This window comes from Cannabis sativa, chromosome 4 (genome assembly GCF_029168945.1).
Source record: "Cannabis sativa cultivar Pink pepper isolate KNU-18-1 chromosome 4, ASM2916894v1, whole genome shotgun sequence".
NCBI lineage: Eukaryota > Viridiplantae > Streptophyta > Magnoliopsida > Rosales > Cannabaceae > Cannabis > Cannabis sativa.
The window spans coordinates 27739417-27764737 of NC_083604.1; the positions used below are offsets into that span (position 1 = coordinate 27739417).

The window sequence follows — 25321 nt, forward strand, 5'->3', positions numbered from 1 at the left end:
AATCATGGTATTTTGAGGTTTAAATTTAAAAATTGATTATTTTATTTTTTAAATTATGGTCAGATTTAAAAATTTGTTAATTTCTTTAATATTTATATATTATTTAATTATAATATTAGATATTTTGATATTTAACATATTTTTAAATTAGAAGATAACTTTATCTTTTTATTTGAAATATGATATTAAAATTATCTTATATCACAAATTAAATAATTAATAAATTTGAAATTAACTTAGATATTTTTATAGATATTCTAACCATAATATTTTCAAATTCAAAAGTTTGTTATTTTGTTAAATAATAAATTATTTATAAATTATAAGTTTAAAAATGATATTTTACTATTTTATATCATTTTACTTATTAGATATTTATAAATTATATCTTAAATATTTAAAGAACTTAGATATTTTTGTAGAAATTTGAATATTGCTTAAGGTTTCCTAAACTTTATATGTGTTTATTTCATTGTTTTAGAATTCATATTAGGATGTTAATGAAACATACATAATAGTAAATCTAGATCCTGGTAAAATATTTCCAACACACACGACGAGGAGTTGGCCGACCCACCTGTGGAGGAGGTGACTGGCCAAGATACTGACTACCAGGCCGGCCAGCATTGTGATGATGAGGCCAGCCTAGACTCTGTGGATCTCAATCTCGTGGCTCCAAATTCAGCTCCTTCTGCCCTTGCACACATGCAGACAACATTTTTATTAATAGTAATCAGTATTATATTTGTATTAGATAGACAATGTTTTCATGTTCCACATAGCCTGTGGCTTTTTATGGCATGTGGCCTTTTAGCTTTAGAACATTACTCACGTTTGTGTTCCATGTTGCCTGTGGCCTTTTTGGAACTTTACTTTCATGTCATAGGTGGCCTGAGGCCTTTTTAGAACACTATTTTCATGTCCTATGTGGCCTGAGGTCTTTTTAGAACATTACTTTATTTTCAGCCCTAAGGCCTTCATGTTCGTATCTTTTGCCATTAGCCCTCTGTATTTGAACATTACTAGTATTTGGCCCTGTTGCTTTTTTATCATGGATTGTGTGACCGACCAGGAGGTTTTTAATCCTGGCTATCTTCTTATGGCCTTAACAAGTAAGGGTTCGGATTTACTTTTCCAAGCTGAAGTATGCCTGCACGACTTAAAGGCAGGTTTAGTAGCTTATACTAAGCGTTAAAATTTCTCTGCATAAGTTTTTTGTGCTAGTTCGATGCATTGTACAGTATGGGTGCCCCCCAAGTGACCATTTAAACAAGTCTCTTGGTCACTTGCTATTCACCAAGTTTCACAGACTTTGCCTGGGTTCTATCTTGCGAGGGTACCATAGTACGCAGGTAAAACTAAGAGAATAACTTTAAAAAGTTACTCTGTGAGCAAGTGTTCATAGACACAATAAACAGAATATAAATACAGTAGAACCTCTATTCAAGAATACACCTGGGACCAAGAAAATAATATTCTAATTGAGAGGTTATAACTAAATAGAGTTACACTTGAAAAAAAAAAATCAAAAAATCAAAAAATATCAATGTAACAAAAATACCAATAAAATACTATATTATATTAAAATTATTTTCGAGTACATATAATATTTATACATGTACTATAATTTGAAATAAAATTATTAATTTTACATAAGTAAATTTATAAAATATATGTATATATTTATTTAAGATCTAAGTATTCTTATATAGAGGTATATTTTATTAATACGGGACTTAAAAAATGTATAACTAATTTCAATATAGAGGTTATTCTTATTTATAATTGGCCCAAATTGGGACTTCATTTTTTTTATAACAAATTAGAGGTTATTCTTGAATAGAGTATTCTTGAATAGAGGTTCTACTGTATTGATATTTTCATTAATTGGTCTTTGTTGCTGTGCAACTTACATGAATTGAATCTACAAGCCTATATTACACAAATTTAGCTTCTAGATGTCAAGTGGCTACCCCTGCTTGCCTAGTAAAGCAGAGGCCACTGTTGAAGACTAGTGGGAGACCACGCCCAAAAAGGGTCGTGGGTGCTAGCGCTTTTTGTACTCTAATGTTGGGTAGATAGAACCGCTACTTTGGAGTAGAGTTTTGTAAGTTGGTTATTGGTAGTATTTGTGAAGGTGCTCTCCATTTCAGTATCTTGCTAGGAGAACGAGCTCCATGTTCTCGTTGTACCTTCCCAGCTTATAGGCCCTCTTACTAGTTATCTATGTAACTTGATAAGGGCCTTCCTAGTTAGGCCCAAACACTACTACTGTTGAGTCTTTAGTGTTGAGGAACAATCTTCGAAGCACCATGTCTCCTATGAATAATTTTTTGTTCTTAACGTGTTTGTTGAAGTGCCTTGCTACTTTTTGCCAGTAGGCCTACAAATTTAGGTTGGCTAATTCTCTTCTTTCTTCTACTTCGTTAAGGGACTCTGCCAGCAGGGTGTTGTTTGTTTGTTGGTCACAGGTTATTCTTCTGTGAGACAGTGGCACTAGCTTTACAAGCAACATCGCCTCGTAACCGTAAGCTAGAGCAAATGGAGTTTGCTCAGTGGTCGTCTTCTCGGTAGTCTTATGCGACCATAGGACCTCTAGGAGCAGCTTAGGTCAGTTGCCTTTTGCTTCCTCAAGGCGCTTCTTTAAGGTGTCCTTGAGGGTTTTGTTGACAACTTCTACCTACCCATTTGCTTGAGGATGGGCCATGGCAGCGTAGCTCTTGATGATGTCATGTCTGTTGTAGTTTTCAGTGAACATGTCACTGTCGAACTGTTTGTCGTTGTTTGGAACAATCTTTTGGGGAAGGCCGAACTGGCATATGATGTTCTTGACAACAAAGTCAAGGACCTTCTTAGAGGTGATTGTCGCTAGGGGTTCAACTTCTGTCCATTTGGTGAAGTAGTCTACTACGACGACAACAAACTGTACCTCTCTTTTTGCCTTTGGGAGTTGACCAACTAGGTCTATCCCCCACACTGCAAAGGGCTAAGGAGACTGCATCATCATGAGCTCATTGGGTGGAGCTCTTGGTATCTTTGAAAATCTCTAGCACTTGTCACATTTTCTGACATAGTCCATTGAGTCTTCGATTATCGTTGGCCAAAAGTACCCCTGTCAGAGTATCTTTTTGGATAGGCTTTGCCCCTCAGCATGGTTATCGCAGAAGCCTTCATGCACTTCTATCATAAGTCATTCAGCTTCAACTTTGGTGACGCACCTTATGAGAGGCATAGAGAAACTCTGTCTGTACATTATCCCATCTAGGATGTAGCTTTCTTACGTAATTAATTTTTTTTTTTTTTACTTTTAGTTTATTTTGTTTGTCAATGGGGATAATTTACTATTTTGAATATTTATGAGTTTAGTGAAGTATGAATTTTTTTTTAAGTGACAATAAAATTTATTATTTTTTATTTTAAGGGTATGTATAATGCTAGATAAATAATTAAATTATTGGATATAATTTAATATTTTATTATTTGTGAATATTATTAAAGGTATATAAATAATAAAAATATAAGTAAATATATTATAGCATATTGCTTAATTTATTATGGTTAATATTATTATTATTATTAATAGTATTATTAGTATTATTACTGCTATTATTATTATTAAAATTATTAATACTATTACTATTATTATTATTATTATCATCATCATCATTATTATTATTATTAAATTAGTAAATATATATATACCGTGTACATGTTTTATATGTATATATATATTATTATTTTTAGTTTTTAAGTTGTTTAGGGTTATATTGGGGTTAGGACTATATATATGAGATGTTTATATTGTTATTTCGGGTTAAAACAAACGGTAGTGAGATAGAGGCGGTCGAACGAAACCGAATGGTGAGAAAGTGAGATTTCGGGTTGGCTGCTCTAGATTATTTCTTTGAGTTTTATTTCATCCAAGAGGAGTTTTAGATGTGATTAAGAGGTCTGAAATCAAACAGTTCCAAAATCACCATTGTTTACGTTCAAAAATACGGTTCTTGAAACGGACCCGAATTTGAACGTGTTTAAGTTGTTTCGGAGATCAAAGGAGGTTGTGTTTAAGTTTATGGGACCCCAATGATCAGTTTTGACGTGAAGAAATGGGGTAAAAGGGACTGAAACGAAAAATCAAAATTTTGAACACCATTTTTGCCGGTGTACTGTGTTTGGAGAAGACGATCTCAAAACGGCCATTTCGAGGCGAAATATAAGTGGTACTTAACTCCTTTGAGGAGCATTTTCCAATCGAAAAGACGGATCAAAACAGGTTGTAGAAAGACTTTGGAGCTCGCCGGCACCGGAGAAGACGATTACGCCGGCGTAACTTCGGCGACACAATCTGGGCATATTTGAGGATCTTGTTCTCAACAAGGAAATTCATTGAGGTGCTTGGAGTAGCAAGAAGGTGTTCTTAACAACTGAGGTAAGAAGAGTGGACATCTGTGCACAGGGTGTATGTTGAAACATACGACTTTATTGTGGGTTTGATGTTCATGTGTTTATGAGAATTTGTACTATGAATTGTTGTGTATGTTAGTATTGTTAGTATGTGATAGTGATAAGGCTTTTGACTGTTAGTGTGAGAATAGCACTTATAGGATAGGTTTTCTATTGCTGGTGTGAGCATAGCACTGCAGGATATATTTTGGTTGCTTGTATATGTGTTTACTTGCAGGTAATCCTATCATGGGTGAGTACAATTTGTGATACGGGATTGCCCTATTGGATGCCGAGTGTGAGAACAGCACGAGGCAGGGCAAGTTACACTTCATGTTTGATCAACCTGAGTGGGAGTAGATTATCATATGTGAGGACAATTTGCGATAAGATACTGTGTGTGAGTATAGCATGCATTAAGGTTACACTGTGATATGATGTTATATTGTATGTGAGAATAATATGTGATATGACATGTGGTTATATGTATGCAAGTATGGTATGAATTGATTTGATGTGGTGATATTGTTATACTTATGACTATGTTATCTAGACGGGGGGGTTATGTCCTACATAGCTTTTCTTACTGGGCGTTAGCTCACGGGTACTCTGTGTGCAGGTAAAGACTAAACTAAACAGTGAGGATGGCGAGCTCGAGGCGTGGATTACATGTTAGGGGATTGTCACGATGTTTTCGTTTAAAAAAAATTTCGTTACAGATTATGATTCAAATAATTTTGTAAAGCTTTATATTTTAAAGGTTGTGAATAAATAAATGTTCTGTTTTAAAAATAATGAGATCTAATGCTTAATTATTTTTATTAAAGAAGTCTTTTATTGTCTTTATTTTAAATGGTTTTAAACGGACTAGTAAGTGTGACGTCCCGGGAAATCAGGGCGTTACAATATGGTCTCAGAGCAATACGGTCCTAAATAATGTGGTTAGCCCTAACATGTAAAGTCCATTGCCACGAGACGAGCGCGACTCACTGTACTGTAAGTGGTTATTACTTACGATTAAGTTGTCTTTAAATTGTGCATGAAGTGTTGTGATATTCTTCTCATCTATAGGTGATGTTCGAAATGTTCCTTCTTGATATTTTTAGGTTTGTGTGGTTTAGGAGTTTGAATATGCCTCCTAGAAGGTCAGTCAGATTGGGTCGAGGTCGGGGTCGAGGCCAAGTCCAAGGCCGAGATAGAGGCCAAGAGAATGGAGGGATCAATGAACCACCACAAGCAGGACATAGTGATGACAAGTCCTGAGGTATAAGACATTGAATCTTCGCTTTCAAAAAAAAAAAAAAAAAGAATCGAGTAGAATTTCGGGACGAAATTTCTTTTTAGGAGGGGATAATTGTAATATCCGCTTTCTTGGGTAATTAATTTTTTTTTTACTTTTAGTTTATTTTGTTTGTCAATGGGGATAATTTACTATTTTGAATATTTATGAGTTTAATGGAGTATGAATTTTTTTTTTAAGTGACAATAAATTTTTTTATTTTTTATTTTAAGAGTATGTATAATGCTAGATAAATAATTAAATTATTAGAGATAATTTAATATTTTATTATTTGTGAATATTATTAAAGGTATATTAATAATAAAAATATAGGTAAATATATTATACCATATTGCTTAATTTATTATGGTTAATATTATTATTATTATTATTATTATTATTATTATTATTAATACTATTATTATTATTATTATTAAATTAGTAAATTTATATATATATACCGTGTACATGTTTTATATGTATATATATTATTATTATTATTAATTTTTAAGTTGTTTAGGATTATATTACGGTTAGGACTATATATATGAGATGTTTATATTGTTATTTAGGGTTAAGAAAAACGGTAGTGAGATACAGAGAGAGGCGGTCGAACGAAACTGAATGGTGATAAAGTGAGATTTCGGGTTTGTTGAGTTTGAGAGTTTTTGGGCTGCTCTAGATTATTTCTTTGAGTTTTATTTCATCCAATAGGAGTTTTAGATGTGATTAAGAGGTCTGGAATCAAAGAGTTCGAAAATCACCATTGTTTACGTTCGAAAATACGGTTCTTGAAATGGACCCAAATTTGAACATGTTTAAGTTGTTTCGGAGAGCAAAGGAGGTTGTGTTTAAGTTTATGGGAGCCCAATGATCAGTTTTGACGTGAAGAAACGGGCTAAAAGGCTCTGAAACAAAACATCACAGTTTTGGACACCATTTTTGCCGGTGTACCGTGTTTGGAGAAGACGATCTCAGACCGGCCATTTCGAGGCGAAATATAAGTGGTATTTGACTCCTTTGAGGTTCTGGGATCCTTGGGAACTTTTTCCAATCGAAAAGACGCATCGAAACGGGCTGTAGAAAGACTTTGGAGCTCGCCGGCGCCCGAGAAGACGATTATGGCGGCGTAACTCCGATGACACAATCTGGGCATATCTGAGGATCTTGTTCTCAACAAGGAAATTCATTGAGGTGCTTGGAGTAGCAAGAAGGTGTTCTATACTTCATGCGCCAGCTTGAGGCCAGCTATTAGGGCTTCATATTCAGCCTCATTGTTCGAGGCTTTGAAGCCGAATTTGATTGCTCCGTGCAGTTGTTGCCCCCAGGTGTTGTAAGGGTAGTCCCTGCACCAAACAATCGGTCAGTGCAGTTTCCGTCAACATGGAGTTTCCGTGTTAGTTCTTTGAGATTTTTTTGGTGCTCTTGCTCTCGCTTCTTCTCTAGCTCTTGCTATTCTCTTGAGTCTTGAGGGGTCTCAAGAGTTGAGTCGGTGCACTCATCTATGAAGTCTCTAAGGGCTTGACCCTTTATGATTGTTCTTGGTTGGTATGTGATCTCGAATTGGCCAAGTTAAATGGCCCATTTAAGTAGTTGGCCTGATGCTTCAAGTTTTTACAAAACCTTCCGCAGTGGTTGATCGGTGTACACCTTTATGGGGTGTGCCTGGAAGTAGTGGCTCAGCTTTCTGGAAGCCAAGAGCAAGTTGTATGTCAGCTTTTCCATGAGTGGGTATCGACTTTCTACGTCGACTAGCCTTTTGCTGATGTAGTATACAGGGTGTTGTACACTGCCTTCTTCTCTTCTGAGGACATCACTCACAGCGCGCTCTGTGACTGCTACGTACACGCCTAGCTCTTCATTGTCTAGGGGTTTAGACAACATTAATGGTTAGGCCAATTTCTTCTTCAACTCTTGGAATGCGTTTTCACATTCCTCTGTCCACTCGAATTTTTTGTTTCCTCTGAGAATGTTGAAGAAGGGGGCGCATTTGTCTGTAGACTTACACACAAATCTGCTTAGTGCCATTTAGGCTTTATACTTCCTTGATAGTTGTGGCTCTTGTTTGGATTTGCTTTTATTCCCCTAGCATTGACTATGAAGCCAAGGAATTTTCCCTAGCTTATGCTAAAAGAGCATTTAAGGGGGTTGAGCTTCATGTTGTAGCTGCGAAGGATTTCGAAAGCACCAAACTATTGACCTCAAAAAAGTGATCAACCGATAGCGGGGTCATACAGATCTAATGCTTGCCACATGTTTACACAAATAAGAATGAAAATCAATAGACAATAAGATTTATTATAGAGGTTCAACCCCCTTGTGATAGCGAGTAATGACCTACTCCCCTTTTAGTTGTATTATATCGAGGGAAACACTATCCAAATCACTATAGGTGGGATTTGCTATAGCACCGTTAGGATTACAAGGTATGAATCAGTATTGGCAAAACTCAAGTGTTGAGATGTGCTAGGGTAGGCGTGTGAAAGAGAAGAAGTGAGGAAGAGATAGTTTATCAGACACTTAGGTTTAGAAGTAGGTTTCTAGCTTAGAGGCAACTTAGGTTTTTAGCTTGAGGATAAGGCCTTTATAAGGGAGGCCTAAAACCCTAGGTTTAGAGTTCAAATCCCTCAGTATTCGTATAATTTGTTAGATATTTACAAAAGATCGAAGTGCCCTCATTCTAGATATTATTCAGCCATTTTGTTGGGCTTTAGGGCCCAATTCACAGCCCATAGCTGTTATCCACGTGTAGAAGTGTCCAGGAAAGCCTGTAGTGCACTCCTTGGCTAGCCAGGCCCCTATGGAGGCCAGACTGGCTGACCATGGTTATGTCCTAAGGCTGGCCGACTAGCTCCCGAGAGGGAGCTGGAGCTGGTCTATCACTTGATGCCCGTTTGAGTGTTGAGATCTTCGTTTATTCGGATGCTGACTTGGCCTTACTTTTAGCGAGATGTACTGACATGTTGCACTGGTTCTATCTACGTAAGCATGTCACGTAATGAGGATAAAAGTTGGGATAATACTTATCTTTTCTCAATAATACCATTTTTCTGTTCTAAGTCTTTAAATGTTATTTTTTCTATTTAATAATTATAAATAATTATCAAATAAAATTACCAATTAATTTATTTATTACTTAGACTTAGCAAAGTCTCTTAATTAATAAATAAACTCTTTGTTTCTTTTTTCTTCTCAAATTCGCTTTTGCTTAGTAAAATTCACAAATAAGATTTAGTCTCATTTAGAATTCTAATTGATTATCTAATTCTAATTAATTGCACTCTTGATTACATAGAACATTTTATTCTCCGAGAATAGTTTGGTATTAATTATCAATTATTTCAATCTAAATAATCAATGATCCTTTTAGATTGTCTACATTGATACTGTGTTACCTAATACCCTTTAATATATTTTATTCTTAAACACTTGACTTCCTATAAATAATATTTTGGGAAACTAATATAACTACCAAAATAAGAGCTCTTTTATTTATGTCTATTACACAAGCTCTAAGGAAACATCATTTCACTTATATCTAGTTATGGAAGCTATAGATTCCATGTCTATGATAGCACTCCCACTCAAATGTATTGCCCTACTCTCAAGATGTAAGTATTGAGCCAAACCTACTGGTAGGCTTCGAACGAACAAGTTAAAGAACAAGAATAACACAGTTAAGCCAGAAGCTAATCATCTCAAGATTAAGATCATTGATTGATTAAGACTCATATTGGTACATTTTAAGCCTTATTTATACATGTATAATTAATATAAATTAAATATTCTTTAATTTTTATGGTAAATTTATTTTAATTGGAAATATTTAATTTATATTCATTTTGTGTTATTTTTCCAGAAATTTTATGAGGTGATAAAATTATAAATGAATGAGATCAAGGAAGAAGCCCAATACATGACCTACTCAAGGCCTTCTCTTCATGTCATCATCAATAATATTTGTTGGAAAAATATTGTTCATGTGAGTCCAAGCCCAAGCACCACTCCAAATTTTCTCTTACCAATCAACCAATATCAACTACTCTCATCTAAGGCCTAAACCAAGTACTGGGACCACTCCCCATCACTGATGCGCACAAGCCACTTCCCCAACATTTCTAACGCATAGGTCTCTCCAACAAAGCCACGTATCCCCCATGTTGCCTTTTGTCTCCTAGTGCTGATTAAAAATTGTTCACTATTTTCTTGCCACTTTCCCCATTATACTGTACACGAAAATATCAATTTTGGGGAGCATTTTAACTTTATAAATAGGACTAGTTAGGAGAGCAAAAGTATCAGATTTTACCTAGAGTTATTATACCAAAATTGTGTCTTTTCTTTCTTTCTTCTTTATTTTGTTTTATTAATTTTGGTGTAAAGACAATGCCTTTTCTAGGCTAATTTCTTTGGCAAGACTCAAGTGTAAGTTCATGCAAGTTTTATTCTTCTAATATATTGATTCTCTTTGTTCTTCATTTTCACATTTGTTATATTAAATTTCTCTTTTTCTTAATTACACTTTAAATTTAATAGTACCTTTTATATAAGTTCAGACATGCTTTTCTTATGTAAGTTAGACTATTAATTATTAGAGTGTTTATTATATTATATGATTTTTACTGCATTCTGCCGGTGGTATTTTGTCGATTTAAATTATATAATATGATAGTATTTTTAAAGGTAGTATTAATTTAATTAGAGAACATATTTTTGTAGTAAGCTTAATCATACACATTTTCCAACTATAATTAATGGTGTAGAATTATAGTTGAGGTTAAAGAATCAATTTTATTAGGAAAATATAATTGCATGTACAAAGCTTGTGTCTTCCATAATCATTTTCTGATCACTTCTCGTTTTAATTACTTGTTTAATTTTTAAAAAAACATTTTCTCAATATTCTCATCACATTCAAGGTTCATATTTTATTCTCGTAAAATTACTAACTGTCCTTTTGAGTGTATTTTTCCTCCCTGTGGATACGACATATAGCCCGTTTACTACCGCGACCGCAGTGTAACTAATTGGGCAACATTAAGATCATTGATCTAAGATCAACTATTAGAGATTTACCTAGATAAGATATTATGGTAAATTTACGATATCTCTTCTGTTGTAAATATCAGCCCAGTCCGATGTATAGCCAATACACCCAATCTTAGCTTATTCCTCTAATACCTTGGAAAATGCATTCTACTTATGCAAGTGTAATTAAACTATATCGCTGATTATCACGTCAGTATAAATCCTATACACTGATAAATCGTGGGACTAAAAGTTTGAAGCTTATGATCATGATTATTTTCTAATGTGTAGACAACATAATAATTATGATTGTCCATAAGTTCAAGATTTAAATAGGAATTACATATTAAACATATAATCACGAAATAATTATATGAAGCAAGTAATATAAAGTATGACTTTTATATCATTCTTTAATAGTCAATAAGATTGCCATGAGATGAGTTTTATTTAGGGCATAAAATCTCAACATGGATCAACTTGACCTGCCTGTTGACTGACATGTGTCACATTAGGATCTCTTTGAACTGAATTAGGGACATAGTTATTTGCATTATTGGGCTGGACGGTAGGAGGAACATTTTGTCCGTCCAGTCCTCTTCTGCGATTTAAAACATTTTTGAGGTCGTGCACGGTACCCAGTCAGTCAAATACTGATGTGACAAGAGGCCTTTGTGTCTGACCAGTTTGAACAAGAGGTTGGCCTAATATCTCCGTTTGAGTATGAGTATTAAGCTGACCATTCCCTCCCAATGGACGGTCTAGTAAAATCTTTCCGTCTACCACTTGGCCCATAGTTTGAACCCGTGGCCTTGGATTGGACGGTCCACTGACATGAGTTTGTGGGGGTGTAATCAGCTAATTACTCTTCTGACTCATTCTGTGACCCTATGGGAATACTAGCATCAGTCACTGGCTGCTTGCCGGTGATTTGATAAGCTCTTCAGATCAGTACAATGACCTGCCTAGAATGGTTGTCAATAGCTACCTACTAGGCTCTCACGATCTCCATCTCTCGATCTCTCCATTCTTCAAACTGACATCTTTGCTCATCAAGAGCAAGGTTTATAGGTGCTTAGATATCTTGCTGGTCGTGGTGAAGATTGTTATGGTGGCCTTGCATTAGCCCCAATGCATCTTTCAAATTTTGTATTTCAGTATCATCCCCGATCGGCCTTTGAGTATTTGAAGTTGACGGGATTCCAATTTTAGGAGTAGTATGTTCAGCTGCCGTTGGTGACTGAGAATTAACCTGCCCGGGGGCCGTCCTAGGTGGATCTCTTGGGTATTTTTAATGAATTTATTTATTGTTTTTTTTTTAAAACAAAAAATACTTATTAAAATTCCTAAACTTCCTAGTTGAGAAGATTACACAAATATTTAGAGGAGTTAGAGAAAATTGTCAACGGTTATATCATGTCTACTACCGGGGAGGAATTTAGCAACTTCACTTAAAACGGCATGCCGTTTTTGTTGCTATAGTCTCATTTTTCTGAACCAGTCCTCTTTCGCGCTTTACCCTTTTATATATAGATTAATGCCACTCTCCAATAGCGCGCGCGTCTCCATCAATGCTACACACACTCTGACCTTTGCTTTACAACATTTTCTCTCGTATATGTATGTATGAATAACTACCACATCGCATAAAGAAAGCCGTCAGTTTTTTATCACACGACCCTAGACGCGCGTGAAGATCGGATTTTGAAGACTGGAAATTACAAGAGCAATTAAAGAAAGGAAAACGGAAAAATAAACGAAAACTTAAGGCCTGTGAGAAGGGCGAAGGAGCAAATTTTTGAGGGAAGATTCCGAAAAACTGCCTTGAAAAAAAAAATAAAATTGGAAGGGTCAAATATCAGGGTGTTGGAGGGGGAGGAGTGTTGAATGCGCGCTCTGTCCTCTTTGTTTCATCGTCCCTGAGCGAAGCACTTGAAGCCACATAAAGGAGATTTATATATATATATATAGAGAGAGAGATAAGGAAGCGAAGAATCCGATCGATCGGAGAATATTCGGTTGGACGGGCTCGTTTTGAGTTCGGATCGGGCCAAGTCTGTAAGGAAGATGAGTGGATGGGAGAGGGTTAGGCCTTCGAGAACAAGACTGGGTCGAAATTCCAATTCGAGCATGGAGGACCGCGTTCCCTCTAGTCGAACGGTTCGGCTCGGCCGAGTTCAGCCTCAGGCGCCTGGTCACCGGACCATTTTCTGCAACGATCGCGAAGCCAATCTTCCCGTCAAATTCAGGGTCTCTTTCCTTTTCATAATATTAATATATCTGAGAGATTAGGCATGGCGATAGAACTATAGGATGAGTTCATTGCATTTATATTTATTTTATTGTCATTTCTCATTTTCGTTTTACAGAAGAAATCTGGAGTGAAAAAATGGTTATTTTATCTCTTATTCGTTTTAGACAGAGATTTACTGTTAAGTAAGAAACTCTTACATTAATGTTTTATTTATTTGCTGTAAAGCCAAACGCTTGATGGAACAATGTCAAAAGAGGGTGCAACTGTATCTGTTTGAGTAGAGTTAGATTGGACACATCCCGTACGATAATTTTCATGAGGTTCCTATTTGCCCAACTAGGAGAGGTTAATGAGTTAGATGAGTTACGGATAAGAAAGTAAAAATAAGAATGAACGCTCGATGCCTAGTTTTAAATTGATTGTATTTGTTCCTTTGGGTTTGATCATGTGAGTTTTGTAATTAGGTTTATTGTTGGATGAAATGCATTGCTGATATTGACCTCTAAAAAGAAACAGTTGGTGTATCCACGAACAGCTAACCACGGCATTGTAAAACTTGGTTAAGGCTGTCCATTTTCATTTGGGCCTCTTGAAAAGGTCTTCTAAATTCACAAAGTTATTCCAAAGAATCAAAGTGGCAATTATTAATGGAATTCTTTCTAGGCTCTCATTGTGATCTTGAATTTTAGCACAAACACAGATCTCTAAATGGGTAGTTGAGTTTAGTTGTATAGCAACTAGAGTGTGCATTTTATTGTTTTTTGCTATTTTGATGATGAGAGTATTCAGCATCTGTAACTAATAAAATTTGAGATTTGACTTTACTGTGTTCACTGTTTTCTCATTGGCATTTGAATTCAATTGTTTAACTTTGTGTTGGTTATTTTGCTTCAACTGTCTCAGGGAAATTCTATATCAACTACCAAGTACAACTTTTTTACTTTTTTGCCAAAAGGACTGTTTGAACAGGTAATTTACTTGAAGGCCTTGGCCAATATGCAATAGATTAGGTTTGTAGCTATTTTCATATTACCTTGAATGTTGTTTTAGGGTTTGGAGCAGCATTTGCTGTTTTATTTTAGTAAAATAGTCATGCATGCTATTATTGTGTGAGAGTTTGTTGAAGAAAGTTAGGCGTGTTTTGTTGTATAGATGAGCTAATTTTGTATAGGTTAATGATTGCAAAAGCCTTTTGAAATTCAGCTGTATAATACTTATTCAAACAAGTGTTTGCGGTTCACTTTTGGTGCAGTCTCTAGTCTCTGATTTTATATTTTGGCCATGTACCTGATAAATGTTTTGCTTACACTGACAGTTCAGACGAGTAGCTAATCTTTACTTTCTCACAATCTCAATTTTATCAACAACACCAATCAGGTATGTAAAGTGTAATTGCTTAACATATTAGTTTCAAGATTCATTGACAAATTTAATTGATATAAATTTGTATGCCTCTATGTATATAAAGATCTTATATTTAATAATTCATTGAGATATTGTTGGGGGGAGTCTTTGAATTATCACAATCTTTTGGCTCAGATTTGAGTGACAAATGACTTGCAATAATTAGAAGGACAAATGTGTCGAAAGTTGGAAAATGGTTTAACTATTTTTTATGAAAAGCTCTATTTCAGTTAAATTGCTTTATAAGATTAGTAGAAAATCTCTGACACTGTATTACTTATTATATCAATAGTGGACTCTTTGTGCCACAAATATAATATTGAACTGGTGTTTGCGTTTTGGATTTTGACATGATTAATAATCCGGGTGTGTTTGGTTTAGCTGTTAAATTGAGTTAGCTCTTTTAAAGAGAAGACCATTGATCTGAACTGCCAACTTTGTATTTATATATTTATATTTTCTTCTACTTTTTTTCTTTTCTTTTTGAGCCCGTTTCCACAATTGTTTTTGGTTAAACTTGTATTGTGGTTTTTCAGCAATAATGTATTTCAGATTTATATGAGCCATATTCGATTTGTGACTAGATTATGCACTTAAAAGTATTTTCTATTAATGCAGTCCTGTGAGTCCAATTACAAATGTGCTCCCTTTGAGTTTGGTGCTTTTGGTTTCTCTGATTAAAGAAGCATTCGAGGACTGGGTGAGTTCTACTCTTATTATATGCTGTATTTATTTCAATTAAACTCGTGAATGCTTTTTAGGAGAATTTTTTGGTTGAGAATGAGGGGGATGTTCTTGGGAGTATGGTTTGATACTTATATACTACATACTAGATTTCTCACTCTTATCTTATGTTGTTTTTGTAAAACAGAAGTGTTTCTAGAATCATACTTCTATAAACAATAATTCTTGGGAGTATAGTTTGATACTTGAATACTACATGCTAAATTTCTCATACTCTTATCTTATTTTGCTTTCGTAAAACAGAAGCGTTTCCAGAATGATATGTCTATAAACAACAATCCTGTGGAAGTGTTGCATGACCAAAAGTGGGAGAGTATTCCCTGGAAAAGGTTGCAGGTTGGGGACATTGTAAGGGTGAGTATGCTCTGAATTATTTAGTGTTTTTCTGTAATTAGAAATATTTTATGTGTATTTTCTCGAAATCCTTTGTCAGGCTTTAATGTATAAGTAGTCTTATGCCGTGTTTTGGTTTAGTCCTTAATAAAACGTTTATTATACTAGCTTTAAATTGAAATTGACATTCGATGGTTGCAGATCAAGCAGGACGGGTATTTTCCTGCAGATCTGCTATTTCTTGCTAGCACAAATCCAGATGGTGTTTGCTATATTGAGGTTTTGTTTTTGATGTTTTCTTCGAGGATTTGTTTGTTTATTTGTTTATTTGTTTTTTCAATAACGAAGAAAAAGTTCAGAAATGTGAAGTATTGCTCCTCCATATAAGCTGAAAGATTTTATTCTTCCTTAAATTTACTTGCTTGTTGCTCTATTTCAGACTGCAAATTTGGATGGGGAAACCAATTTGAAGATCAGAAAGGCACTGGAAAAGACATGGGATTATTTGACTCCAGAGAAGGCATCGGAATTTAAAGGTTAGCCTTACTTTTCTATCGCAGTGAGTGTCCATTCTATTTTTTGGCAATGCAACCAGTCTCAGAAAGGGTCAAAGGTTGTGGGGTGTTTTGTATGAGGTAATCCTTTCGACATTTCCATGTTCTGTATGAGATTTTTCTTCTTTTAAGCCCTGAAAAATTAATACAGTGAAAATAAGATTAATCCATAAATAGGTAGTGTTAAATCCTTCTAAAAGACATTAATCATAAAACTGCGAGTCACATTATAATTAGTATTAAATCATTTTTTCAAAATTATATATAAGATTCATGAATCTAACTATATTTTCATCCATAAACAAACACAGTTTACAAATTTTCTGACAATCATATATTCCTTCTTAACATTCTTTGTACAAGATGCCCCCGTGTTGTCGTGTGTAACCAATTTACTTAAAGACAATCATTCTTTTCAAATTGCAGGTGAAGTGCAGTGTGAGCAGCCAAACAATTCATTATACACTTTCACAGGCAATCTCATTTTTCAGAAGCAAACTATACCTCTCTCCCCAAACCAACTCCTGCTGAGAGTAAGACATGATTAATTTTTCTTCTTGCAGTTTATTTCTTTCCCTTTCGATAGGAGTTTAGAAAGTTGTAGTGTTCTTGTCCTTGCTTAGAATTATATCATCGTTTGTAGCAAATGTCTTCGAATGATGGAAAGGAAGATTATCAAACAGTACCATGTTGCTTGCAAATTGTTTTAAATTTTTAGATATTGGTAGAAGGTTTTTTTATCTTGCACGAAGAAACCAATCATTAATCTGGAAGCAGTACTTTGTTGGTGTCTTTGACCCAGAGTTTTATCCATATTCGCTTTATTTTTACAGAATTACTATGAATTAACATTGGGACTATATCATGTTTTTTCAGGGATGCAGTCTAAGGAACACAGAGTATATTGTTGGGGCTGTTATGTTTTCAGGTCATGAAACAAAGGTTTGTTTTCAAGAATTCCTGTGAGCTACAAAGCCTATCTAACTGTTTAGTTGTAGCAAACACTTTTGTACAAAATTAGGTTTGCTGATAGTTCTTCATTTTACTTGTTTCCTTTGCAACTGGGATAGGATTGAGCAGATTTTGAGCTCCATTTTACTGCCTTTTTGTCTTTTTTTTTTCCGGGAACCTCTGACATATGGTGGCAGATCTCTATTGTATTTTTTTTCTCTTTGCAACTGGAGATTACAAAATTCTAGAATTTTTTGTCACTGTACTATTGTTTTCTTTCTGTGGTACCTCTCCGATATTTGTTCTTTCTGTCACTTACCAATTTGATTTACCTTTCAATTGAATCTTTGCAGGTAATGATGAATGCCATGAATGTTCCTTCCAAAAGAAGTACACTGGAGAGAAAACTCGACAAACTTATACTTACACTTTTTGGAACCCTCTTTCTGATGTGTCTCATTGGAGCAATTGGCAGGTTTGATGCCCACTAAACTATATTTCAGGTTATTCAACATGTATTTCCCGGGTTGATGATGTATGCTTTTGATATTCTGCAGCGGTGTATTCATTAATAAGAAGTACTTCTACTTGGGTCTAACTAAATCTCCGGAAAATCAATTCAATCCTGAGAAACCTTTTGTGGTAACATATTTGTCCAGAAATGAACTACTGTAGAATTGATAGCTCATTGGCAGTTTCTACTTTGCTTAACAGTTTGTTCTGTTTTTTCTGCTAAATTATGTTTCTTGGTATACAGGTTGCTATTCTTACTATGTTCACTCTTATTACTCTATATTCAACTATCATCCCTATCTCGCTTTATGTTTCCATTGAGGTAAGACTTTTTGGCTATTATATATGTGTCTACCTATAGCTATGACCATAAAACTTTCCTGATGGCTGCAAACATATATATGATTTCAGATGATCAAGTTTATCCAGTGTACCCAATATATCAACAAGGACTTGCATATGTTTCATGCTGAGAGTAATACCCCTGCATTGGCTAGGACTTCCAATTTGAATGAGGAACTGGGACAAGTAAAGATACTACCATATTAAACAATTGTTCTAATATTTACTTGGCGATATAAAATAATGATTATGTTGATAATCATTGTTACATACAAAGAGTTGTATGTTGTTTGCATGTGTCAGAAACTATAAAATGATGTCTTCTGAGGTGGCTTATTCTTTCTTATTGTACAAATTGCTGCTTTGCTCAGGTGGAGTACATATTTTCTGATAAAACTGGAACTCTAACAAGAAATTTAATGGAGTTTTTCAAGTGTTCAATTGGAGGAGAGGTCTATGGCACTGGTGTAACTGAAATAGAGAGGGGAGTAGCACAGAGGAGAGGCCTTAAACTTGAGGAGGTGCCTCCCTCACTTTGATATTTTATTTTTGAATATATATGGACAAACACATATGCATACATATGCCATTTATGTGTATTATTCAGTACATGCTCATGTGTGCATAAACACAGAAGTGGCAGTGTTCTGCTTTAAAGAAATTTTCATCCCAATTACTCACAGGGGCAAAAGTCAGCCAATGTGGTGCAAGAGAAGGGATTTAATTTTGATGATGCCAGACTTATGCGAGGAGCTTGGAGGAACGAGCCTAATCCTGATCTTTGCAAGGTGGATTTATTATTATTATTTGTTTGGAGGTTTATAGTGTAGCTTTTATCTTATGTCATATTGATAAAGTTGGTACTTGGTACTCAAGTCAATCCTAAAGTTTTCTAAGAGTTCCCTGCTTTTCTCCTTTTTCTGTATGGGAAAAACTTATATGGCATTTTACTATTTATGAAATTTCACTTGAGTTATTTAATAAGCTGCTTGTAAAAGCATCTGTTACTGATTTACAATTTGTCAATTTGGCCTTTTTTTCCTTCTTTATTTAGGAATTTTTCAGATGCCTTGCTATATGTCATACGGTGCTTCCGGAGGGTGATGTAACATCCCCTGAGAAAGTTACATATCAAGCTGCATCACCAGATGAAGCTGCTTTGGTTACTGCTGCAAAAAACTTTGGCTTCTTTTTCTACAGGTTAACCTCCAAATTCTTTTTGCTTAAATTAGTTGTAATCTTGTGCCCCCTCTTTTGATAAAGCTATATGTGGTTGATCCATACCAATCACTTTTTGAGATCTCTAATTATTGGGAGACGCCCTGCTAAATTATGATTATGGTCATCAGTTTTTTCCTGCTACCAGGTTCCTTTGAGGGTGATATGTTTTTTTTTTTTATTTCCAGGCGTACACCAACAACCATATATGTTCGTGAATCTCATGTTGAAAAAATGGGTAAAATTCAAGATGTTTCATATGAGATCTTAAATGTTCTTGAGTTTAATAGGTAAGTAAAATTCAAATTTTTACATAATTTGGGACATCATGATTGATAGCATTAACTTTACCTGCAATATTTGTTATCCAAATAGTACAAGGAAGCGCCAGTCTGTTGTTTGTCGCTATCCAGATGGCAGGCTTGTATTGTACTGCAAGGTAATACCTTATTGAAACTTCTTCATTGTATAAGCATGCTGAGCAATTGGAAGCAAGTAACATTCTGTCAGGAAAACTCATTTTACAGGGCGCTGATACTGTTATCTATGAGCGATTAGCGAATGGGAATGATGATTTAAAAAAAGTATCTAGGGATCATTTGGAAAATTTCGGATGTTCTGGTCTTCGTACCCTTTGCTTGGCTTATAGAGATTTAAGTCCTGATATGTATGAAAGCTGGAATGAGAAGTTCATTCAGGCAAAATCTTCTCTACGAGATCGCGAAAAGAAGTTGGATGAGGTAATATTCGATTGGATTTATGTGTACTGTCATAAGAAGTTTGGAGATTCCTGCCTGTGTAGATATTGAGGTGTTGTAGTTTTTTATGTGAAATGTGTTGTATTCTGATGCTGTGTCTTATATTATATGCTAAATTTATTTTAGAATTAAGATGCACCTAAAATCTTTGAAATTGTACTGCAAATTTCATGCAGGTGGCTGAACTCATAGAAAAAGATCTGATTTTGGTTGGGTGCACAGCCATTGAGGACAAGCTTCAAGAGGGAGTTCCGTCTTGCATAGAGACGTTATCTAGGGCTGGTATTAAAATTTGGGTGCTTACAGGAGATAAGATGGAAACTGCAATAAATATAGCTTATGGTAAGTCAATTATGCCTAAAAAGTGGTGATAATTTATCTCTCCCTTTGATTATTGCTTTCCTTAGCTTCATTATGATTATAATTTTTTCAAATATCTCTAACTTGGACTCCCAAATTTTTTTGTTGTAGCATGTAATCTAATAAATAATGAAATGAAGCAGTTTATTATCACTTCAGAAACTGATGCAATTAGAGAAGTTGAAAACCGGGTAAGCTAGATTTTGATTAAGGATGGTGATTCATGCACACTGTTGTAGTGTATAATGAATGCATGCGTTTCTAATTCCTATCTATGCAATAATGTTTCTGTTACTCTGTTGGTAGGGTGACCAAGTGGAAATTGCACGGTTCATTAAAGAAGAAGTTAACAACCAGTTAAAGAAGTGCCTTGAAGAAGTGCAGCACTATCTCCATACAGTGTCTAGACCAAAATTGGCACTTGTAATAGATGGGAAGTGTTTGATGTACGCATTGGATCCAAGTTTACGAGTGATTCTACTCAATTTAAGCTTAAATTGTTCTTCAGTTGTTTGCTGCAGAGTTTCACCTTTACAAAAAGCACAAGTGAGTTTCACATGGCACAAAGTTGATATATCTGTTTTTAATTATCGTAGACAGATAATTGCTTGAACTAGGCTGCTTTGATGCTAGTTTAAGGGGTTGAGTGATTGTGTGTGGGCAAAGGATCTAGGATTTGAACCCCAACTGGGAGTCTTGGCACCAAGGACTGACTGTTTCTACGATACATAAGCAAATGATATACTTGTGCTGGAGATTTATTTGGATCTTTCCATCATAGAATGAGAACTTTTCAAGTGCCGTTTATTCTTCTAACACTTGCTTAGCAATCTTGAAAATTATTTGGTACTCAAGTTTGTCAAATACTAATGGAGTGATGTGTATCTCAATTTGTAGACTCCTTTACTGTTTAGCAATGCATTCACACTTAATGTTCAAAAAGGATGAGTGGTTGATTACTTTAGCTATTATAATGTAATTATTATTCTTGCTGTGCACAGGTGACAAGTCTGGTTAAAAAAGGTGCAAAGAAGATAACACTTAGCATTGGTGATGGCGCCAATGATGTTAGCATGATTCAAGCTGCTCATGTTGGTATTGGAATTAGCGGGCAAGAGGGCATGCAAGCAGTGATGGCTAGTGATTTTGCCATTGCCCAGTTTCGTTTTCTTACTGATTTACTTCTTGTCCATGGACGATGGTCCTATCTTAGGTTATGCAAGGTTTGTGTTTTTGTTATATTTTGCAATGTTGATATCAGTGCGAGTTTAATGTTTATGCTTCTGACTGAATCTAGTTTCAACTTACAGGTTGTCACATATTTCTTTTACAAAAATCTTACATTTACTTTGACTCAATTTTGGTTCACCTTTCAAACTGGATTTTCTGGTCAAAGGTTCTATGATGACTGGTTTCAATCCTTATACAATGTTATATTTACGGCCCTGCCTGTGATAATGGTTGGTCTTTTTGACAAGGTATTGCTGTTTTTTTGGTCAAACACACAACTTGTACTTTTAAGCTACGGGAAGTCATAAAAATATGTACAGTATTTGCAGTTTACAGTTTAGTATTTTTTTTAAGGTTGTATTCTTATTAGTAAATGCATGTCCATGTATAACTTCCATTTGAGATGATAAAAAGATGATTATTGATTGGTTATTTCTGCTCTTTTCAGGATGTCAGTGCATCACTTTCCAAGAAATATCCTGAAATATACATGGAGGGAATAAAGAATGTATTCTTTAAATGGAGGGTGGTGGCCGTATGGGCCTTCTTTTCTGTCTACCAATCTCTGATCTTCTACTACTTTGTGAGCTCGTCTAGTTCAAATGCTCAAAATTCATCCGGCAAGATGTTTGGTCTTTGGGATGTCAGCACAATGGCATTTACTTGTGTTGTAGTTACTGTTAACATACGTCTTCTTTTGATGTGCAATTCAATTACAAGGTGGCATTACATCAGTGTTGGAGGAAGCATTTTAGCATGGTTTGTATTTATTTTCATATACTCTGGTATTATGACTCCATATGATCGACAGGTGGGTTTTGATTTCCTTGTTTCTTAGTGTTGATTTTTATTTTTCATAAATTTCATCCCATTATTCTTTGTGCTGATTTGCCCATTTCTGGAATATTTCAGGAAAATGTTTATTTTGTCATCTATGTCTTGATGAGCACATTCTATTTCTACTTGACGACTCTACTTGTTCCTATTGTTGCTCTTCTTGGGGATTTCATTTACCAAGGGTATGAAAATAACGTATTGGAGAGAGAATGTGTGGTTTTTATATTAAGTTTTGCCCATGATATGAATAGCTCCTGATTTTTGTCATATGTATATAGGATTCAAAGATGGTTCTTCCCCTATGATTATCAGATTGTTCAGGAAATTCACAGGCATGAACCGGAAGGTAGAACCAGGACGGAATTGCTGGAGATTAGAAGCCAGCTTACACCAGCCGAGGAAAGGAGCCACGCCATAGCTCAACTACCACGAGAGTTATCAAAACACACAGGCTTTGCTTTTGATTCACCTGGCTACGAGTCATTCTTCGCCGCACAGCTAGGTGTCTTTGCACCTCAGAAAGCGTGGGATGTTGCTCGAAGAGCCAGCATGAAGTCCCGACCCAAATTAGGGAATAAGAAATAAACTACACAAGATTCTTGTATAAAAATCCCATTTTGACACTAGATTTAGAAAAATTTGTAAATTAGTTTGTTCGATATCTTAGTATTAGTTATGTTTTTGATATATATATGTATTTACATATAGGTTACATTTGAATTTTGTTTCCACTTTTATGGACTTTATTGAGAAGCTGTAGTTGTTCTAGGGTTGTAGCCAATGTACATTTAAATGGTCTATAATCATACACTGAGTATTTTTTTCTCCTACAAATTTTTGAAAAAAGATATTGGCCATAAAATTATTTAAATTTTATGTTTTTTAACACTTAATTACAAAAATTGATTTTTATGGAAACATTCTATTTTATTTTTTACGCTTCTGTGTCAGTCAAGTGTCATAGTGAACTACTTATGTGTACACAAGGGTATATGTGGTAAAATTTTAATGGTTCACACAATTTTAATTTTAAATACAATAGAAATAATTTAAAAATTATAGAAAAAATTTATAAAAGCAATTTTTTTTCTCCTTTTTCTTTTCTATCTCTTTATTCTTGAAAGATCAAAATCTCCCAACTCCATTTCTTCTTCCTCTACCTTTCACACCACCACCATAACACCACCTCCATTAACAGCACCTCCATCAACAACACCACCATCGCATCTATTATCACCGTCACCATTACCATCACACCAAAATCACTACCATTACCACCACCATAAACATTTTCTCTAAACCACCACAACCACACCACTGAAACCACCTCACCACTGTAGCTACTGCAATAACCCCTACTACTGTTACAATTTTTAAATCCATAAAACCACTTAAAAAATTAAAATTTCCTCAACCGAACAAAAAAAAAAAAAATTAATAAAACACTTAAAAAGAAAATAATTTGAAAACTCTCTCCAGAGCTCCACTGTAGGTGGTGGCGGTTCTCGGTCAAATGAGGTGTACGAAGTATCGGGCCACAGATCCTTGAAGCTCTTGCAAGGGGAAACAAAAACCAGGTTCTTTTCGCTCGTTGAGAAACAGAGACAACCAGGTCAAAGCCAAAAAGTCTCGACTCCGACAAGAGAGAGAGACCGAAAAAATGGAGAAGGGGAACTCAAGGATCACGAGATTGGGGGTTTCAAGGTGCTCGAAGTTCACTATGAACTCCATTTTTTCCATTAATGACCATACACTCTGTCGTCGTGGAGCCGAGTGGAACCCGAGGAACAGAGAGAGACGGACGATGATGTGGCTCGCTATCTTTTTTTGTCAAAGAGAGAGATAGACGAGAGAGGAGAGTTATACGATTAAAGGTGGAGGAAGGAGGTGGAAGAAATAGAAGAAGAAGAAGAAGTTGGGTTTGGGGGGGGGGGGGGGGGGGGGGGGGGTTGTTCTAGTCTTTCGAGAAGAAAGAGAAAGATAAAGTGAAAGAAAAAGAAAAGAAAAAGAAAAATAAAAAAAAGGAAAAAAAGGTTTTCTATTTTTTTTAATTTATTTTTATAAATTGTTTTTCTTATAATTTTTTAAATTATTTTTATTATATTTAAAATTAAAATTACGTGGACTACTAAAATTTTATTACGTGTACTCTTGTGTATACGTAACTAGTCTACCGTGACACTTAATTGAGTGTTATGGACAAAAGTGTAAAGAGCAAAACAAAATGTGAGTTTGGTAGGTTTTGCTTTCAAAAAAATCAATTTTTGTGGTTTAGTGTTAAAAAACATAAAGTTCATATGGTTTTGCTGCCAATATCCCTTTTTAAAAAATGGTAGTTCTTTGGACATTGTGCTTTTAATATTCAAAAGCACAAAAAAATGCTTATTTAAGTTATTTTGACTAGGGCTGATAAATTTTTTACTTTCAAATGGTGGATATGCAAGCGTAATAACTTATATCCAGTTCTATATCTCCATGAATCTAGGAACTTTTGCTTGCATTGTATTATTTGGTCTACGTAACATTTGATTATGCTGGATTATACACGAAAGATCCTTTTTTGGCTCTCTCTTTAGCCCTCTGTCTCTTATCCTTAGGAGGTCTTTCTCCACTAGTATTTTTTTTTTTGGAAAACTTCATTTATTCTGGTGCGATAAAATTTCTGAAGATTGATTCGCTATTTATTATTCTGTACAAAAGGATCTTCATTAATTCACTAATTCGACAAAAGATACTGAACTTTGTTATTTGAAAAATCTTTCAGTCGGGATCTCTGAAGTAGATGGTGGTTGATACAGTAATTCGACGAAGTAAAACCATCTTTACCAAGATGACAGACCCGCTCTCTGTACTATTCATAGGATCAATTCTAACTAGTCACACACTCATATTCTAGAAATACAGAAACAAAGAAATTTCACGATTGAACTACCAAAATAGAATTGGATAAAAATCAGAGAACTAAAAGCTTCACTTTGTAGTGAAAAACGTGCCACATTTAATTACTCTTGTTTTTTATTTTTTTTTTAATTTTTTTTTTATATTATAAAGACAAAGAAACAAATTCTATTTT

The 25321-nt window shown here is 34.9% G+C and overlaps 1 protein-coding gene across 3 annotated transcripts; it reads left to right on the forward strand.

The window, feature by feature from the left end:
* The first annotated feature begins 12379 nt into the window (after positions 1–12379).
* Positions 12380–23082, forward strand: LOC115714800 (phospholipid-transporting ATPase 3). Of its 3 annotated transcripts, XM_030643551.2 has the most exons (27): positions 12383–13000; positions 13908–13973; positions 14320–14381; positions 15027–15108; positions 15396–15506; positions 15687–15764; positions 15925–16021; positions 16466–16572; positions 16916–16981; positions 17344–17465; positions 17548–17632; positions 17748–17825; positions 17915–18031; positions 18217–18366; positions 18529–18633; positions 18900–19045; positions 19252–19353; positions 19439–19502; positions 19591–19803; positions 19998–20163; positions 20293–20372; positions 20488–20727; positions 21183–21404; positions 21492–21659; positions 21860–22222; positions 22324–22430; positions 22527–23082. In XM_030643551.2, exons 1-27 carry the CDS (start codon positions 12818–12820, stop codon positions 22831–22833), a joined length of 3687 nt encoding a protein of 1228 aa, XP_030499411.1. In that variant the 5' UTR covers positions 12383–12817; the 3' UTR covers positions 22834–23082. The 3 variants fall into 3 exon arrangements, with proteins under 3 accessions (XP_030499413.1, XP_030499412.1, XP_030499411.1); XM_030643553.2 differs by lacking the exon at positions 21492–21659 and having other exon boundaries at positions 12380–13000; XM_030643552.2 differs by lacking the exon at positions 15687–15764 and having other exon boundaries at positions 12382–13000.
* The last annotated feature ends 2239 nt before the right edge of the window (positions 23083–25321 follow it).

What these genes read in the sequence shown, in the direction of transcription:
- LOC115714800 (XM_030643551.2), top strand. Translation starts at nt 12,818, where the DNA reads ATGAGTGGATGGGAGAGGGTTAGGCCTTCGAGAACAAGACTGGGTCGA. An exon ending in TTTCAGGTCATGAAACAAAG is followed by an intron (nt 16,982 to 17,343) that starts GTTTGTTTTCAA and finishes GAATCTTTGCAG; the next exon opens with GTAATGATGAATGCCATGAA. An exon ending in CGCTTTATGTTTCCATTGAG is followed by an intron (nt 17,826 to 17,914) that starts GTAAGACTTTTT and finishes ATATGATTTCAG; the next exon opens with ATGATCAAGTTTATCCAGTG.